Raw genomic sequence first — 21,203 nt, forward strand, 5'->3', positions numbered from 1 at the left:
TGACGAGAAAATCCCGTTTATTCAGAACCGTGGGTAATGAGCTATCATCATATGGTAAGCTTCACTTTATATCACGCTCCTGCAATGTATAGTAAATGTTTTTAATATGTATTAGGCTGGGTTCACACTACGTTTTTGCAATCCATTTTTTTTCATCCGTTTAAAAAAAAAAAAAGGATTGCAAAAACGTAGTGTGAGCCCAGCCTTACCCAATAAAAGTTTGCTGTAGAAACCCATAGTATATGTATTATTATATATTATTATCTTTGTACTTTATGTTGTGTGTGAGAACATAATTGTCATGGATGTAATTTAACGTAACTGTTTAAACTGTCATTAATTAAAAAAAAATTGACATGTCAGAGAGTGTTTAGACCCTGATTGATAAGAAGAACGAGCTGGGAGACCACCAAGTTGCTATGCACTATTCTACCCACTCTGTCTGAGACCTAGATGAACCCTATAGACCTACATTGTAAGTCCATCTAGGTCCCGGCACATGAAAGTGGAAATGAATGTGAATTTCTCTTGGTTATTGAGAACAGTAAAGGCCGTATTACAGCCAATAATCGCTTGGTGTAACAGCTCCTGTTAAGAGGCAACGATCAGCTGACATGCACGATGCCGGCTGATCCTTGTCTTTCAACTTGTTAAAAAAAAATTTAATTTCTCTTGTTTCCCCTGACCACGCACCCGGTCTTCTCCTGTGCTCTGTATGCGTCTTGGGGCTATGTTCACACTACGTATATTTTCGTAAAACTATTGCAGTACCAGCCGGGATGATCTTTTCTGAGACCAGCCGTTCCGTGACCCGGCCGTCTCATACAGTGTATGAACATGGCCTGGCACTGCGCGCTGTGGCTCCAGAGGGGCCTGTCTGAGCTGACTGGCCACTCAGCCAATCACTGGCTGGGACCACCGCGGCCAGTGATTGACCCTCAGGATAACTTTTACCTTTCCTGTAGTCACCTGTGATGATGAGGATACTGTTGGTTTAGATATTGTTATACTTGACCATTATGTAGTTTCCGCAATAATCCTTTAACTTCATGATTCCATAGTATTTTTGTATGCAGAAATAAGGACAATTATATTGATGTTCCTAGGCAGCTGTGTATTTCACGGATAAGTGTTTTTAAGCCATGAGAAATAAAATGATAAATTATCATATTTAATGAAAGTCATATGGACCCTTGATGTATCATGCAATGTATTATCTACAGCCATGGGAAAGGGTTACAGTGGATTCAGGAACTCTCTCCTCCGGGAATGTAGTTTTTGGCTTTTGTGCTCTGAGAGAGTACTATGTACATGATGTATGTACCCTTGTAGACCCTCACGGGAAATGAGTAGATTGGTTATGGCAATTCTATTTCAATTAAAAGCTCTGGATTTTTATTATAGGCGATAAGATACATTTCCTGTTATGTTATGAAATTATTATTTTTTTTGCTTTGGCTGCTGATAAAATTTTGGAACTGTACAACTTTATAAACACCATCACAAAAACGATCACACTTGGTCAGGTATCTTTTTTGGTTAATTTATAATAGTCCACTTTGAATGCCAAAAAATAATATGGCAATGGACCAAGCTGGGTTAAAAAAAAAAAAAAAACTGTACTTGCCTGTCCCTGATGCTGCCATTTTGATGGTGCTGCCCCCACTCCCTGCCAGCTCCCTGCCTGCAGCAATGGCTAACCTCAACCAAAAATGTCCTGCTTGTTGAAATGGGGACCAAGAAGCCAGGGGAAGTGGGGACAAGAAGGCAGTGACCGGGCAGATAGATACAGGGGGGGTTGGTTGGTTGGTTTGATTTTAACCCTGTCTTCCCTTGAATATAAGTTTCTAAAAACAAATTGACTTTCATACCAATAATCTAAAGAGTTGCATCTATTGCAATGCTCAGGGAATCATACATTGCTATGTAGTTGTTTGCAGAGAGGGAGTGCAGGTTTTAAGCTTCTAAGTGTTTTTTCTCAACTCATAAAACTGGATTTACAGGTTACAGGACAACTTATATTGTGTACAGTAGTCTCTTATATAGCCCATTATATTCAATTGGCAAGTCAGTTACATATATACTCTGTCTACAGTAAGCATATTGTAAGTACCATACGGATTAGTATATCTTCAAGGACAAGCCTGTACTTACCGAATATAAAAAAAACCCCAACAACTATGATCCAAGATCTCAGCCCTACCTATTACCCCCTACTAGTATATATACCGCTGAATTAAAAATAAACACCAGAGTGAACTGTGATATATATATTCTATATGCTGAAGCTATGTTTTAAGGGGTTATTGTTCTCTTTTTGGTTAGATGGTTCCCTACAATAACTTGGTTACAGGACGTTGAACTGTTGGGACCCAGTTATGGATGTCTAGCTATTAGATCAATCATTGAGAGGAGATACTATATATTATTCCTTATCTGGTGGGACGATATTGTTATGGTCATATGTTAATATAAGATCAACCATCTATAAACTAGACACATACACCCCCTAAATACAGAACAGGAATTCTATTTGATAAAATCACATAGAAAAGCATGATAGGCTTGCTGTTATTAGGAAAGGAGGGTAGAATTTATTCATTAAAGGGCCAGTACTCTACACTACAATGGAACTGAGCAGCAAAATCTGCACCCTGGAGACAGAAGTCTCTGGAAGAAAGTTGCCATGTTTTTGTAGCGCTGGATAACCCCTTTAAGCCCAAGTTGCAGACTTGTGAAATAGACGAGACTCTCTGCATCGTACATTAACTAAAGTAAAAAGAATTAAAATGTTATAGCAAGACAAAGAAAATTCCCTTCTCCTTTAAAAGGACCTGTGACCACTGACTAGAGATGAGCGAACCTCCATCCGAACCCGAACTTTCGGCATTTGATTAGCGGTGGCTGCTGAAGTTGGATAAAGCCCTAAGGCTATGTGGAAAACATGGATATAGTCATTGGCAGTATCCATGTTTTCCAGACAACCTTAGAGCTTTATCCAAGTTCAGCAGCCCCAGCTAATAAAATGCCGATCGTTCGGGTTCGGATGGACTTGAACCTGAACCCGGTTCGCTCATCTCTACTCCTGACCTATCGTCTTTAGCAAATGCATACAATGCCCATGAAACTGCAATTCTGGGACCTCTTTTCTTTCATCTCTGTGATCTGCCATCTCTCTGTTTGCATAATCTATAGTAGAGACATTCTCAGAGACAAAATAAACCACTCTTATAGGGCCGTGCATTCCTGGCCACTCTTCAAATTGTCTTGGCTAACAAGGTGGCTGCAGAGAATATGCTGGACTCCTCTTCTATACACGTTTCCCTTGCATGTGTTCAGGCATACAGTATCATAGGGGTTTTGTTCTTTATTTAGAAAGCGCTGTGAAGATGCATTGTTCCATAAATGTGAGCTAGCTTTTCCTTCCATCTGACTCACAGCAATACAGAAATCCGTTTTCACAAGCCCCTTGAGAACAGGTTTAAAGCAACAAACAGGATCGGTGCTGTATCCTAGATTTGCTGTTGTACCATTGCCTCTTACTTTGTAAAGCACTGACTACTTAAAGGGGTGTTCAGGATTAAAGACCATGGCGGCTTACTTCCAAATGCAGCGTACATGTTGTCGTTGAAGCTCATCCTCATGAACGTCAGTGATGCTGAGCTGTACATAGAAACAGGAATATATATATATATATATATATATATTATCTCTTATGACCTCTTTAAATAGAAGCAAACAGAGATGGCAATTAGACTACACAAGCTTTCTGTGAGTATTAGATCTGGCCCAAGGCTTTATTCACATCTTAGACTGCCCAGTACTGTTCCATAATGTCTTCCATGCTGCTGCTACTTCTTAGGTTGTGAATGGAGCATAGAATGTGCATAGAAGAGCAGGATCTCCTCTTCTGTGTTTGTACAGTGTATGGGAGACACCATAGAGGCTAGTCTCTGTACCGCAGGGAAAAATGAAAATAGAGTATTGACAGAGTATTGATATTTTGTATATACTGTAGGTTATGATAGAGTATTGTGGCTTACCAGTTTTGGTAACTAGCAGTCAGAGCTAGTTATAATCATGTATTACTTTTTCTGCATCTGTTTGTGAGCCTGACATACTCTGTATGCTGTACAGTACAATTGTATGCTTATTTTGGTCTTGAGTACGTTGGGATAAATACTCTTAAGATTATTTCTTTATCCGGTTTTGCCTCTAATAATAAGAGCAATTTTATAAATCACTAAATTGCTGATAACCGGCTATTTTTAAAGCGTCCTGTATAATTCTTTTTAACATGGTCAGCACAAAGGGTCAATAGTTACCAAGGTTCCTTTTTCAACACTGGGATCCAGGATACGAATATGACCAAAGACGAGATCTGTGTGGCATTTGTATAGTCCTCCCGTGAAGTTTTGATTGGACAAGGTCTCAGTGCTGAGACCAAGGAGGGGGGGGGGGGCACTGACTATTGTACCTGCATCTCATTGATAAGAAATATTTCCACATGCGATACACAGCAGGTGTTGTATAGTTTATTCAGCCCCGTACGCTTTCAATGCCAAGGACTGTGTGTGTGTTGGGGAGGAAGCAATGAATCTGACTGATGCACAGCCAAGTATTTCTGTGTTTTCTATATGGAAGGGGTAAGCTACAGTCAGAATGCTCTGACTGCGGCTTATCTCTCTGAGAACAAAGGGGTCTGTCAGAGATTTTTCCATCATGCCAGATTACTATCTCCACCAACATCCTCATACACAGTATATTGATGGCCGAACTGTACAGCCGACAAAAGTAAAAGGTGCATTGTTAATTTGGTGTAGTTTCAAAAGTTAAACCTTCTTCTTTTGTTGTGTCCCTCCTTGCTGCAGGAGATGGTCTCCATATACTTTCTATAAAAAAGTGGCAAGCACTTCTTCCCACTCATTCTTGAGATTGGTGGCGGTCTCATTACCCAGATGCTGTCAAACAATTTAAAGTTTTTAACTGTAACACCTGTCCTGCACTATTCCATTGGTGTCATATTTGATTGATTTTGGATTCATTTACATGTAGCAGGTCTATCTTGGCTTTCCCACAGTAGGTTTGCTGCAGCAGAAGTCGCTCTGCCATGCAGTACAAGGTTGTCCATTCACTTGGATGACTGACATGTAATACTACATTTGCCCTGTAGAGGCCACTACACTGGAAATGAAAGGTCCGAGCAGATCTGATCATTATGGGTAAAAAAGCGAAACCAATGGCAATCAGATGATGGCCAGACTAGTTTAGAATAAGAAAAAAATGTTCTTTTTGTGAGACAATTCCTTTATCTAGTACCCTTATAAATATAGCTGCTCTTATCCCTTGTATGTATGGAAGAGTTTCTGGACATTCTCAGAACTGGAGATAATTGTAGGTAGTTATTTTAGGACTTTGGGTTACAAATAATGCACTATAGTCAGCCTCCTTTTAGCCTCGAATGGCTTCCTAAAGGGAACAGTAGATTGGTTTTTAGCATAGGAAAATTTACCATCCAACATGTCTGACAAAGAGACCTAAGCACCATTAAGAAGAATTATAGGTTATCAGTCTGGCCGAAATTACATGCTATTTCAGTAGAGCGGTGCAGGAGTGAGTCAGCCGAACACCTCTAGTGCTGCTTATGTTCTAAGAGGAAATAGTAGGATTTACAGGAAAAATCCATCCCCTGAAATATGTGCGAGGCACCAGGGGGCTATCTGGTATCCCCCATAGACAATTTGCAGCCAGTGGGTCTTGAAGAAAGAAATGTGGATGTTATGTAGCTAAGGTGTATTTGCCAGTTTACTTAAAGGTGTTATCAAGTGAAAATCTTTTTCTTTCAAATCAACTGGTTTCAGAAAGTTATATAGATTTGTAATTTACTTCTATTTAAAAATCTCAAGTCTTCCCATACTTATCAGCTGCTGTATGCCCTGCAGGAAGTAGTGTTTTATTTTATGTCTGACACAGTGCTCTCTGCTGCCACCTCTGTCTGAGACAGGAACTGTCCAGAGCAGTAGCAAATCCCCATAGGAAATCTTTCCTGCTCTGGACAGTTCCTTTCTCGGACAGAGGTGGCAGCACTCTGTCACTGTGTCAGGCTAAAAAGTAAACGTTTCCTGCAGGACATACAGCAGCTGATAAGTATGGGAAGGCTTGAGATTTTTAAATAGAAGTAAATTACAAATCTATATAACTTTCTAAAACCAGTTGATTTGAAAGAAAAATATTTTTACTAGATAACCCCTTTAATTAAAATGTATCACTCATGGGGAGTCAGAAAGTTATCAAAATGCACATACAGTATAGCCCCAAAGCGTTAAAGAAGCCAATATATATTATTGAGATGGTATTTCCTCATTTATTTGTTTCTTTTTATCTGAGAACTACTGGAATTGTTTCCTTTAGGAACTATATAACTTCATAGTGACCCCTGAAAATTACATGTGTTTATGTGCTCTCAATAGAGTCACATCTCAGCCAGCCTGTATGATGAAGCCTCATGTACTGCTTTACACAAGCTCTTCATAGGGGGACACAGAAACTCCCATTAGAGTGGTAAATATACAGCTCCTGCTACATAGTTTTCATGCATTTGATGACAGTTCAGCCCCCTGACTGTATATGTATAGTCTCTTAGCTTATTTAAAGATCTATAGAGATGAGGATTATTATGCTGTGCACCCAGCAAAGATTGTAATAGCTCTGACTGCTCTTGTGATCCTGCACTGATGCATCATGGGATTGATATCAGATTTGAAAGGGAGAGAATGTAGTTTGAATCCTGAAAGTCAAGATGGTGGCTGATCAGAGGTCACATGACCCAGTTACAGTAATTAAAGGGGGACTCCGGGCGGGGGTTATATTTAGGGTATGGCCGGGGAAGGGGTAGAAATGGAGGCCGTCGGTCACTTACCTCCACGGTTGCAGCGCCTGATCCCGGATCGCGCCGCCCCGCTCTCCCATCTGGCTGCCGCTTCCTGGTCTGAGCATGCGGCTTGAGACGTGATATCTCAAGGCAGTTCAGCCATTCAGCGGTTGGAGCGGAGTCCCGCCTTGGCCGGACAGGAGAGCGTGGCGGCGCAAACCAGGACCCAGCGCTGGAACCGGGGAGGTAAGTGACCGGCGGCCCCTATTTCCACCCCTTCCCCAGCCATACCCTAAAAATAACCCCCGCCCGGAGTGCTTCTTTAAATGATAACTTCAGCTCTTCTACATCTGTACATGCAGAATGTTGCAGAGCGGTCGTGGGAATCTTCTCCGTTGTCATGTGCTGTATTTGCTTTGCATATGGGAAGTAGTTGAGGTTTTCTTTTCCTTTTTTTTTTCTTTTTTTTTTTTTTACAGCATTCAGATTGTTACCTTTTATGGATACTTAATTACGCTATATATAGTACAGCCATCTCTTGCCTTATATTACCTTGGGGAAGCGGAAGAGTACACTACAGAGTTAATCAGAATTGCAGATTGTGGTTGTTTCATGAAGCTGGAAAGTCTACCTATTTTTCATGAAATAATGGTTCAGCTTTCACAGCAGCATAATAAAGCACATCACATGGAAATGTCACTTGAATATAATATCCACTTAGTTTTGGAAGGGCTTGTCTCGGAGACTTTGCGTCATAACAATCAATTGACTTGGGGTTATCCATCTACAGCTCATTACTAGAGATAATCGAACAGCGGAAAATCTTAGGTTCTATAGAACTCGAACCTTGTTGAACCTTCCGTATTTGATTCCCGATGCCTTCCCGGTCCGTGGAAAAGGAGACAGCTCGGGAATTCAAGGTTTGAATTCTATAGAACCTAAGATTTTCCGTTGTTCGATTATCTCTACTCATTGCTAGAGCAAACTAGGCTAAAAAAGTTAGATGCAGCCCTAGGGAGTCCTGGAAAACATGGACACAGCCTATGACTTACGGCTGTATCCATGTTTTCCAGGACTCCCTAGGGCTGCATCCAACTACTCCAACCATCGGGAGTTGATAGCTTTTGAATCAAAGGAAATATTGCAAATCTTTCATAACATTTCTGGTCTTCATTGATATGTTACATGACCACCTTCACACTGGAAAAATTTACACTTGATCCAAAATGGTGCCTTTCAAAATGGCGACCATATTACGGAAACAGCTCATTACTTGCTGGGGTATTCAGACATGTCATTTTCCTTTTGTTTCTGAGGTCCTGAGACTTTTGACCCTGTGTATTAAGTAGATGTATTAAATCCCTGTCTACCTAGTACATTTTGTCTTTTTTCCAGTTTCAGGTTGAACTTGATCAGGAATACCAGGACAAATTCAAGCGACTTCCAATGGAAATTCAGGAGTTTGTCCAAGAGGCCATGAAGGGGAAGTTCAGTGAAGACGGAGAACATAGCTCTTCCCTCTTAACACCTGATAGTGGCAAGTCTCCAGTGGGGAACTCGGGCAATCACAAAAGTCTGGATCATGAAGAAGAAGGAGAAGAGGAGGCTCCAGCCAAGGCGTGTGATACATCACTTTAACTAGGACTGGGAGGTTGCAATATGTTCTCGCTCTGTCAGAGGGGACTTACACGTTGCCGGTTCTTTATCTTTGGCAATCTGATCCTGCCTCTGTATAGTGTTACATGACGGAAGCTTACAGTGCTCTTTTGAAGGCACACTTCCAAGAGAAGCAGTTTTCTATTGCACTCAGCTGTCCATTTTTTTAGGTATTTATTAATATTCTAAGTCTTGGTGCATTTATTGTGACAAAGTAACATACATGCATAATAACCATATAATGCTTCTTTGTTGGTGTATCTGAAAAGTAACTTCCAGGCCATATACTGTACACTGTAAAGACTGGAGGTGGAAGACCTTCATTCTGTGTAGAGTCCTAACATAGAAGGATATAGCCCAGTACATGCAAGGCCAAATTGTAAGGACAAGATGAAGACTTTTCTACCTTGTGTTCCCCCTAATCTGCTCGTATCTACTATTTACCAGTGTATTCTGATGGGGGAACACTTACGTAGTTGGTTTCTATGGACAATGCTACCCTTGGGCTCAAGAACCACTGGAACAGATTTCAGTGATCCCCCTTGTTGTTTAGTTCTTTATGTACCGATACTGCTCAATATTTGCTTTATGTTGCACTGAGAGATTAAACATTTTGCTTTGCAAGCACTGGTTGCTTGCTCTTTTGATATTTTATGTATCTGTAATATAAGTGAATGATGTTTTTTTTTTTTGTTCTTGGGCAATATGGTCCCTAGTCGGAGACCATTGGAGCAAATATTTATTGACGTACACTATACCCACAGCATATCACTTGAACACGGAGGTGTTGAATATGTGGGTTTTTACGGGATACCATATCCCCAAAGGAAGGAAGAAGTGAAGTGTGCATGTCAGAACAAAGAATACTAACGTAATGGTTAGATTCTGCAAATTAAGTAACAAGACAGGTGTAAGAAACCTTGTTTTTTTTCTGTGGTATCTATAAGTGTTGTAATGTATGTTGATTCAGTCTTTGGATATAAATTTTTAAAAAATATAGATATATATAAAAAAAAGTATATATATTTTGCAGGATCAAAAATATTGATTTTAAACTATTATAGTTTATGTAAACTTTTCTGAAAACTGTACACAGTGCAAATAGGAAACCCTGGAGAAATGTATGTTCACAATATTGTGCTGTATTTGGAAATAAAGTTACTAGTCGTTGTGACTGCACTGTCCCTTCAATCGATAACATTTCTTTTGGTAAAATTGTATGGGGAAAAAATCTGTTGGGTGGGCCTGCCAGTTCTGCTAATGTGGCTATCGGAGTGAATACATGTATTCAGCATCAAAAGTTCTTCAAAAGTTGCAGTATAAGTCTAGCCTTAAACTTGATCTATCGGCAGCTTTCTGCTGACCCTCATTCAGATAAAACTCTTATCTAAATCCACTGCTCCAGCTCTAAGAGATAAGCTTTAGAAATGTTAAGCCACATAGGATGTTCCCCTGGACTGCAAAAGCCTAGTCACGTTTGACTTGTCAATATAAATATACTGGGCTTTATATGCAGCCATAAGGGTGTTAGCAGAGAAGCGGCCGAACATTGTTGGGCTTTTACATAAAACTTCTCAGCGCTGGAGTGATGGATTGAAATAAGAGTTATATCTCCTGATTCAGGCTCTATTATACACTGCTTTTACTTTAGTCAGCAAAAAGCTCCTGACAGGTCTATATTAAAGGGGTTATTTGACGTGTGTAGGGCTGCAGTGAAAGTAATAAAAAATATACTTACCTGACGCCATTGTTTTTTCATGTGAGGCTTAATGCAGGCAAGAATTACCTGCTAAGCACTTAGACTGGCTGATCAGGTAGCAGGTAGATAATAAATGAGACATGAGCTGTCATTGGCTGTTATGGCAACAATGGGCTCTTTTTCTGTTACAAAGTTTTGATAAATGAGGTCTGCTACTATGGTAAATAAAATGATTGGGTCAGCCCGTGCAACCAATCAGATCGCAGTACTCACATTTCTAAAGGCCTTATTTTACTGAACGTTTATCGTCTTTACTTGGCCAATTACCGATCATTCAGACCAATAATCGCTCAGTGTAATAGCACATGTTGAAAAGCAATGATCAGCTGACATCAAAAGTGTAATAGGGCCTTAGGGCTCTCTGGTTAATGTAAGTAGGAATTGGGTCCAGTAAATCCCTGCCCATGGGCCTTAAGGCCCTATTCCACGGAACGATTATCGTCCGTATTCGGCCGATATCGGCAGCTATGGACGATAATCGTGCCGTGGAATAGAGTGCAACGATCAGCCGACATTGTTCATGTCGGCTGATCGTTGCAGTCGCTTGTTTTTAAACATGTTGAAAAACAAGCGACTGATACAGCAACGATCTGCTGCCGTCGCTCCGTTGAATAGGAGCATTGGCAGCAGACGCTGCTATATCCTATGGGCTGCCCGGAGAATCAGCGATCACCCGGGCTACCCCCCGCAGCTCCCCGCCGCCCCTCCCGCACTCACCCGCTCGCTGCCGCGTTGAATAGCGGCGGCAGTGCGCGGGGAACAAGGAGCAAATGAGCGCTGAGATCGCTCATTTGCTCCTCTAAACGACCCGTGAAATAGAGGCTTTACTTATCACAATGTAAATAGTAGCCTTGTTGCCAATAGCAACCAATTACAAGACAGCTTCCTTTTTTCCGGGACAATTTAAAGGGGTTATCCAAGATTAAAAAGACAAAGCTACTTTGTTCCAGGAAAAGCCCTATTGTCATCTTCATTTGGGAGTTGCAGCTAAGTTCCACCGAAATAAGTGAAACTGATTTGTAATACCACTCATAGCCTGATGACAAGGGTGGTGCTGTTTATGGAAGAAGGCAGCTACGGTTTTATAACTCTGGATGACCCCTTTAAAGATAAAGCGGAGCCCTGATTGGTTACTATTGGCAACAAGAGTTGGTAAATCAGACCTAGTAATGTGTGTGTATATATAAAATCCATTTTCCACAAGGTGGTGCAGTCAGTCGTATATACAATCAAGTCCTGACTTTTTACCTCTTTCCTATATAACGCTTTTACTGAATCTACAGAGCAGGAGATCTATCTATTGTCATTGCCATCTATATAATTATTGTCATCACCATACACCTTTATAGTCATTGTATGTCTACGTTCACAATGGCGGAGATTTATCAAACATGGTGTAAAGTGGAACTGGCTCAGTTACCCCTAGCAACCAATCAGATTCCACTTTTCATTCCTCACAGACTTTGGAAAATGAAAGGTGGAATCTGATTGGTTGCTAGGGGCAACTGGGCCAGTTTCACTTTACACCATGTTTGATAAACCTCCCCCTAATAGTGTATAAACAATGGCTGCTGTTTGACATGTTCCTGCGGCTTGAAGTCCCATTAACCATTTAGTCCATGCAATGTGCGGCCATCAGACCGGCCATAAATTGTGTGGACGGTGCAGGAACAACGGCCGTTAAATACAGTGTGTGGATAATGTCAGTTCTTCCCCGTAGAGTTCAATGCAGTGCATTATTTTAAGGCAAGAACAGCCGTTGTTGTCTTAAAAAAATACACTGTGTGAACATGGCCTAAGGGTGTATGATTAGGGTAATTGTATCCATATGTTTCTACTGCTTTTATTATTAAAAACAAAAAAAAAATGTTTATTTTGTTGCAATGTATGGAAGATGTCAAAAACTGACTTTATATAGGATCTACTGGATTATATCATATAGCAGAATGCAATAGTAGAGTAGATTGCAGATCATTTTACGCCCTGCAGGATTAATCGTGCAATAATGTTTTGTTATTACTTTTTTGTCACCTTGGACGTTCCTCCAGGATCATAAAAACTTTGTTTAATCCTTTATTACAAGTTTTCACAGTAAATTATAGCACAGTAGGTTGTAAAGTTTTCAAAAAAAGATGTCTTTTAGAGGGATTGCGCCTTTAGTCTAGGGCAAGGGTGTCAAACTGTGGCCCTCTAGCTTTTTTTTTTTCTCCAAACAAATTTTTTATTGTGATCAGGAAAAAATAAGGAACATCTTCCAAAAAAGAAAAGAAAAAAAATAATAATAATAATTACAATTAGGACGCGCAGGTCCTAGCACCAAGTACATAGTTGATACGATGTCCCTTGCATTTTTAAAACTACAATACCCTTCATGCCTGGAAAGCCAAAGATTTAGCTGTTCAGGATAGTTTTGTAACAGCTGGAGGGCGGCAGTTTGACGCCTGTGGACTAGAGCTAAATGGTGACTTGTTGGTCCATGATATAAGATTGCAATGTCACGGCTGCTACATGATATTATGATAGTGATTAGGGTCTCGTTGTAACCTGCAGAAGCAACAGGCGGCACAAATCATTTGTTGCGATTTTAGCAGCATAGCATTACGCTCTAAGGCCATGTACACACGTGGTAAAGTAATATCTAAATATGGCTGCAATTTTAAGTATAAAAGTGGTCTGTCACTGGAGAAGACGGGACCAGATCAGGGATGAGAAAACTTTTTGAACCACAGTAAAACAGCTAAATGCCTGCAGTTGTTTAACTAATTTAGTGTGGTTTGATCGGTTCAGTCGAACTTAACATTAAAGTTTGGGGAACCTGTGCGAACCGAACTTTTGAAAAGTTTGCTCATCTCTACTTATGCTGTGTCCCCAGAAAATGTAAAATTGCCCATAAATTACTGAAAAAGAAATAGAAGCAGTAGCCAAAATTGCACTTGACTCCTTTGATAAATGGATCGGAAAAATTTTACTTTTTTTATTGGAAGAACTTGACAGAATGACAGAAGTGAATTCAGAGGTGACAACCGACACAGCTGCAATTTTTGTTGTCACTTTAGGAAAAATGGTTGCTGCAACAATTTCATGTTTGGGACATGGGCAGCAGAAAGGAAGAGAAGCTTTAGCTTCGGCTGTCCAGGCATGATGGGAATTGTAGTTTTGCAACAGCTGTAGGGCCGAAGGTTCCCCATCCCTGTCATAGACTAAAGTCATTCGAACCTGCTGACTACAGTGGGTTCGGCCAACTGTCTATAGTATATGACATCCTTTGCCGGGGGGAGAGAAGAGTCAGTGTTGGATTGTAACCTCCCAGCAACTTTATTCTGGGAAAGCAGATGTTTGGGCATGCCCAATGGTTGGGAGAGACTGTTCTGCTAACTATTAAGGTGGCTATACACCTTCAATAACTGTTGGAAAACCTCTTCTGTCCTCCCTATACACAGGAAAGTTTGGCATGGCTGAATGTTCCTGTGTTCTCTGAGGGGAGGAAAGCAGATGAAGCCCTTATTACATGGGCCAATCAGCGGGAACAAGCAAGCACAGACCTGTCAGATCGGCGCTAGTTTAATCCTCATTCCCCACTTACTGCCGGCGCTATTACACGCGCTGAGAGCAAGGAGGTAAGTGCAAGGGGGAGGGGGGGCGTGGGAAGCTGCAGGATCTAAAGATCGTCCCATAGGAAATTTCAGCGGTCTGCTGCCACTTCTCCTCTTTCACGGAACGGTGGATCGTCGCTATCCTAGTCGTTAGTCTTTCAACATGTTGAAAGACGTTGAAAGACAACAATCAGCCAACATCGTGCATGTTGGCTGATCGTTGTCTTTTATTACATGAAGAGATTATTGCCCGTAATGACCAAAAATTGGCCAATAATCGCTTTGTGTAATAAGGCCTTAAGCCACAGCCAGACAACTCTGGTAGTGGCTTATTTCTCCAAGAACAAAGGGGCCAGGTAGTGATTTTCCATCATACCTGACCCCTAACTCCACCAACATGCTGTATAGTGTCGGAAGAGCCCAATGCACTTTATATTGACGGTGGTGCATTTGGCAAACAGACGTATAGGACCCTCTGTTGTTATAGTGTCTGACCAGTTTAAGATTAGAGTCCTTTGGGATACCGCACAAAAGGTTGTTCCAGATAAATTCAAGTTATCAGCACTACTTCATCTGTATGTAAAAGCTATCTATTGACAGGAAGTTCCTAAGATTACTTAGATGATTGCATATGTATTATTTCAGGCCACAAGATGTCTGCCTTCATTGTACGCAAGGGTCAGTATATTTTAATACTTGAATTAGATTTTAAACAATTACAAGGGTCTTTCTGATGTACTAGTCTTGTGCCTTTCTGTGTTTGCCTTGTTACGTGTTGAACGTGTGAAATTGTTTCTTGTGAATTTTATGTCATGTACACATATATACAGTTAATATTCCAGATTGTATACTTCAGTTATCTGTATACTACTGACATTAGCTTTGGTTTGCTAAGTCAAAACCAGTTTTGAGACTAATCTCTTAACCAATGGCCGCCATATTGAATTTATTGTTCTTTTTTTTTTTTTACGTCTCTAAATCCTCACACACTAAAAGGGATGTTGTCTAAAATTGCGAAATGAATGTTATATTCAACAAAGTATTAATATTGTGATTAATGGACATTGTGATTTCTCTGCATAGGAATAAAAGTTACCTATGTAATTAGGTGGTTTATTTCCAATTGATTTATAGTACACAATTTTATTTTACTTTGGGGTTAAAATTCTATGCAATTTTGTGGCATGGTGTTTCTTCCGGTTGTAACTTTGTGCTTTCAACACAGATCCAAAGGACAAATAAAATTATTAACACAAGCATGAATGATTACGATTATTTTATTAATAGAAAAATAAATTAGCAGGATAGCTAATAACTATTAAGTGCAAGAATAATGATTTATTGTTCTGAATAACATGTAAAACAGATGAAACAAACATTCAGAAACAGCTGAATATGTGATATTATAGGTTACTGTACAGTAATGGAGAAGATGGGAAACACAAGGGCGGACAGAGACTGCAGGGAGCATAAAGGAATGAGCATGGCAGATGTGGGCACATACATGCAGCTCTCTCTGTCCAGAGAGAGAGGGGTTACAGCTATGAAGAGATTACCCCCAAAGTCCTGTCCCTTATGTAAGCCCCAGCCTGAATTGGATCTGCTATGATTTGGAAGGTGAGGGAGACTTCCTTGGTCAGAGTACAGTACTGTAAACCCCGCTATGCAGACCATGCCCCTCCTCCACTCGCCCTCCCACCCAGTATAGGGAGCTCTTACACCAAAGCAATGCTCTTAAACCAAGTCACAATTTTGAAAAACTGTGAGCTCTTAAACCAAAACGCTCTTAAACCGAGGTACCACTGTATATATATATATATATATATATATATATATATATATATATATATATATACACTCACCGGCCACTTTATTAGGTACACCTGTCCAACTGCACGTTACCACTTAATTTCTAATCAGCCAATCACATGGCGGCAACTCAATGCATTTAGGCATGTAGACATGGTCAAGACAATCTCCTGCAGTTCAAACCGAGCATCAGTATGGGGAAGAAAGGTGATTTGAGTGCCTTTGAACGTGGCATGGTTGTTGGTGCCAGAAGGGCTGGTCTGAGTATTTCAGAAACTGCTGATCTACTGGGATTTTCACGCACAACCATCTCTAGGGTTTACAGAGAATGGTCCGAAAAAGAAAAAACATCCAGTGAGCGGCAGTTCTATGGGCGGAAATGCCTTGTTGATGCCAGAGGTCAGAGGAGAATGGGCAGACTGGTTCGAGCTGATAGAAAGGCAACAGTGACTCAAATAGCCAACCGTTACAACCAAGGTCGGCAGAAGAGCATCTCTGAACGCACAGTACTTGGAACTTTGAGGCAGATGGGCTACAGCAGCAGAAGACCACACCGGGTGCCACTCCTTTCAGCTAAGAACAGGAAACTGAGGCTACAATTTGCACAAGCTCATCGAAATTGGACAGTAGAAGATTGGAAAAACGTTGCTTGGTCTTATGAGTCTCGATTTCTGCTTGAACATGACAATGAGTTCACTGTACTTAAATGGTCTCCACAGTCACCAGATCTCAATCCAATAGAGCATCTTTGGGATGTGGTGGAACGGGAGATTCGCATCATGGATGTGCAGCCGACAAATCTGTGGCAACTGTGTGATGCCATCATGTCAATATGGACCAAAATCTCTGAGGAAGCTTCCAGCACCTTGTTGTATCTATGCCACCAAGAATTGAGGCAGTTCTGAAGGCAAAAGGGGGTCCAACCCTTTACTAGCATGGTGTACCTAATAAAGTGGCCGGTGAGTGTATATATATATATATATATATATATATTTATTATATTTATTTATTTTAATCACTATAAAAATCCATGGGGGATTGTCATCCCCTTAAATGATGACAATCCCACATCTGTCCTCAAGTTGTGAATGTTACTTGTTTCCATTGACTTTTGAAGAGCTAATTTACAAAATTACACCCAAAAGTGAGAACAGTGGTGGTGCTGTTTTTGGAAAACAGTAGCTATGTTTTGCGCCAACACTGGATAACCCCTTTAAGGAGGATCTGTCAGCTCTACTGATATGGACCCTGTTCATTCAGTCCTGGAAAACTGCTTGTAGTACCTAAGAGGTGATATACTTCTTATACAGGGTTCAGGTTTTGAAACCAACTTTTTCTTGTACTCTGGACACTGCAACTGTTTGGACACCAGATGGCATCTCCAAATAATTTCAAGCTGCTATAGCATTGTTCTCTAAACACATTGGGGGAGATTTATCAAACATAGTGTAAATTGAAACTGGCTCAGTCGCCCCTAGCAACCAATCAGATTCCACCTTTCATTCCTCACAGATTTTTTGGAAAATGAAAAGTGGAATCTGATTGGTTGCTAGGGGCAACTGAGCCAGTTTCACTTTACACCTTGTTTGATAAATCTCTCCCAATGAGGACCAGATTAATACATCTCCTCTTACATTTTATATATCTTTTTTTTCTGGTGATGTCCTATGTGCACCTTTTGTGCCTATATTGTACCTAGTTCCCTGAAATGAGCTATACAGACGTGTTGGTTTTAGTAATTTGACATTACCCATTGTCAATCATGACATAGCAGTGACTGGACAATGTCAGAGCCGGTAGGCTCAAGTCTTATTGATATACCGACCATAAGTTGTCAATGGGATATGTCCTTCCATAATCAGATATTGTCCAATAACTGCCAATGTTAAAAATAATGGCACCCATACCCATGAGACCAAGGAAGTAACACTGGGCTCAAACTCCAGACTTAGTCAAAAGACAAGAGAAAGACTTTATACACTTTTATAACACTCTTTAAAGAGAGTCTGTCAGTAGGTTTATGCCTTATCTAAGGGTAACAACCCAGTGACATAGAAGCTGAACAGAATGATGTATCACTTACATTGTTCTGTGCTGATAATTTAGACATTTCCTTTTGAACAGCGAGGACTCTGAGCATGGCAAACTAGTCCTCACCATTATATGTGTGCTCAATAGTCCTGTATATTTATGAGCACCAGCATACTCTCATTCCAACAGTTTGCAGTTGTCTATCTATGCCAGGGGTAGGGAACCTTAGCTCGCCAGCTGTTGCAAAACTACAACTCCCATCATGCCTGGACATCCAAAGCTTTAGCACCATACAATATAAGAAGACTTGAGTTTTTAAAATAGAAGTAAATTACAAATTTGCATAATTTTCTGAAACCAGTTGATTTAAAAGAAAAAGATTTTCTCAGGAGTACCCCTTTAAGTAAATGGGGCAATGCTGCAGTACCTTGCACCGCCACTATGGGTGGTATGGCATTGCAAGGACCAGAAGAAATTGATATGGAAGATGCTGTGGCAATTTCACACAGCTGATTGGTGGGATTACCAGGACTTGTTCCCCCATGATGTGTCTTCTTACTATACAGGGGTAAGATTATGACAACAACCTTGGCTGTTTGTTTTTGTATTTTCACTCTTTGAAGGACATTGAGTTCAGCAAGGCTACACAGCAACAAAGAACAAATAAACACAAACATAAAAGCAAAGAAAATATTTATCTGAGCCATCAACATGTTATATTGTCACTGCAGTCTTCAATGTAAGTGTCCTTCAGGTGCTGTGTCCTTATGTGGAGGAGCAGTATACGGAAGTGAGCTGTAACTATACAAAGTCTTTCTTCAAGACAAGAATTGATCAAACGTGTTCTTCCTTTCTGTTTGACATAGAAACAAATATTTATATGTAATTCGCCAGTATGAATTATGTTTAGGTGTTCCTTGACTTTCTAAATGGTCCAGCACTTCCTCAGGCCCTAGGAAGAGTACAGTTCATTGGTTTATCTTGGTAATTTCTTTAAAGGTTTGGTAAAGTTAGCAAAATAGGTTTATTTTTATTTATTTATTTATTTTTTTTGTTATGCTTATATAATATACAGATTGCTTACTCGGATTTGTTGTCAAACTCCATCCTAACATTTACCTTGGCCTGACCAAACTATGATAGGAAGCCAGATAAAACAAACATTAAAAGACTTCAAATATAAGTCACTAAAGTCTCCTCTTCTGAAATATGTGAATTTGAGTCCAATCTATTTCTTAAAGGGGTACTCCAGCAAAATCTTATTTTCTTTCAAATCGACTAGTTTCAGAAAGTTACTGTATATTGATTTGTAAATCACTTCTATTTAAAAAATCTCTTTCAATACTTATCGGCTGCTGTATGCCCTGTATGGCCCCATAATGCAAATATATGGAGAGTCTTGCTCATACAGATACAGAGCAGGGAGAGGAGCACACGGCAGCTGACTCTACTGATCAGTCAAAGTCTAAGCACTCAAACTCTGACTGATAAAAACTTTTAACATGTCTCTTTGAAATGTCAAAAGTTTTTTTTTTTTTTTCATGGTGCATGTTAAAGAAAGTAAAGTAAGGCCAGTAGGATATTGTCATACATTAAACCAGGCATGGTCTCTGAGGACAGGGATATAATATTACCGCTTTATAAAGCTTTGGTGCGGCCTCATCTGGAGTATGCCGTCCAGTTTTGGAACCCGATTCATAAAAAGGATGTTCTAGAGCTGGAGAGGGTACAAAGACTGGCAACTAAACTAATAAGGGGAATGGAGCATCTTAGTTATGAGGAGAGATTAACCCATAGCTGCACCAGGACGTTATTTAACGTCCTCGTGCCGCTATGGGAGTTCAGAGGGGGGTCGCGCGGCGACCACCCTCTGAACTGCCGCGATCCCGGGTGCCGCGTGTAGCCCGGGCTCGCGGCTATTAGCGGGCACGGTCCGATCGCCGTGCCCGCTAATTAAGTACTTAGAAGCAGCTGTCAAAGTTGACAGCTGCTTCTAAATACTTGCGGTTATACATCCCTGGTGGTCTAGTGGGGGGATCGCCCCCCTGCGGCGCGATTGCGGGGGGGCGATCCCTGCATCCATACCGGGCCGGGGTCTGCTCCGTAATGGCGCTGATCCCGGCTCGGCATTCTATTGCTTTTGGCTGCAGCAGCCAAAAGTAATAGAACACCGATCTCATGGATTCATGCAGTATAACTATACTGCATGGATCTCTATGAGAGATCAGAGTGCATATACTAGAAGCCCCCCAGGGGGAATAACCCTAACCCCAGGGGGCTTCTAGTATATGTCTAAAGTAAAAGAAAAAAGTATTTTTAATAACACAAAATCCCCTCCCCTAATAAAAGTCTGAATCACCCCCCTTTCCCCATTTTATAAATAAAAATAAATAAATTAATTAATAAACAAACATGTTTGCTATCGCCGCGTGCGTAATCGCCCGAACTATTAATTAATCACATTCCTGATCTCACACGGTAAACGGCGTCAGCGCAAAAAAATCCCAAAGTGCAAAATTGCGCATTTTTGGTCGCATCAAATCCAGAATAATTGTAATAAAAAGCGATCAAAAAGTCATATATGCGCAATCAAGGTACCGATAGAAAGATCACATCATGGCGCAAAAAATGACACCTCGCACAGCCCCATAGACCAAAGGATAAAAGCGCTATAAGCCCGGGAATGGAGCGATTTTAAGGAACGTATATTGGTTAACAACGGTTTGAATTTTATACAGGCCATCAGATACAATATAAGTTATACATGTTACATATCGTTTTAATCGTAACGACTTGAGGAACATGCATAACAAGTCAGTTTTACCCCAGGGCGAATGGCGTAAAAACACATTTCCCCCAAATAAAAGAAATGCGTTTTTTTTTTCAATTTCACCACACATATAATTTTTTTCTGGTTTCCCGGCACATTTTAGGCAAAAATTACATCTGCCTTAGCAAAGTACAATTAGTTGCGCAAAAAATAAGGGCTCATTTGGGTCTCTAGGTGGAAAAATGCAGGCGCTATGGCCTTATATACACGAGGAGGGAAAAACGAAAACGCAAAAATGAAAACTGGCTGTGTCCCCTAAGGGTTAAAAGAATTACATTTGTTTAGTCTGGAGAAGAGACGTTTAAGGGGAGATATGATTAACTTATTTAAATATATAAATGGCCCCTACAAGAGATATGGGGAAAAGATGTTCCAGGTAAAACCCCCTCAAAGGACAAGGGGGCACTGCCTCCGCCTGGAGAAAAAAGGTTCAATCTCCGGAGGCGACAAGCCTTCTTTACCATGAGAACTGTGAATCTGTGGAACACTCTACCACAGGATCTGGTCACAGCAAAAACAGTAGAGGGCTTCATAATAGGCTTAGACAAGTTCTTAGAACAAAATAACATATGCGTATGTATAGAACCTGACATCATCCGTCCTCTCCTTGGTTGAACTTGATGGACATGTCTTTTTTCAACTATACTAACCATG

The 21,203-nt window shown here is 40.6% G+C and overlaps 1 protein-coding gene across 2 annotated transcripts in view; it reads left to right on the plus strand.

Annotated features, from left to right (window-relative positions):
• PLCB1 (phospholipase C beta 1) overlaps positions 1 to 11,675 on the plus strand; it is a 510,352-nt gene extending 498,677 nt beyond the window's left edge. For both annotated transcript variants that reach the window (XM_069955509.1, XM_069955510.1), the window contains one exon: positions 8,273 to 11,675. In XM_069955509.1, coding sequence (XP_069811610.1) covers positions 8,273 to 8,509 — 237 coding nt within the window. In that variant the 3' untranslated portion in view covers positions 8,510 to 11,675. The remainder of the gene's footprint in view (positions 1 to 8,272) is intronic.
• The last annotated feature ends 9,528 nt before the right edge of the window (positions 11,676 to 21,203 follow it).

The sequence above is a fragment of the Dendropsophus ebraccatus genome, chromosome 15 (genome assembly GCF_027789765.1).
Source record: "Dendropsophus ebraccatus isolate aDenEbr1 chromosome 15, aDenEbr1.pat, whole genome shotgun sequence".
Taxonomy (NCBI): domain Eukaryota; kingdom Metazoa; phylum Chordata; class Amphibia; order Anura; family Hylidae; genus Dendropsophus; species Dendropsophus ebraccatus.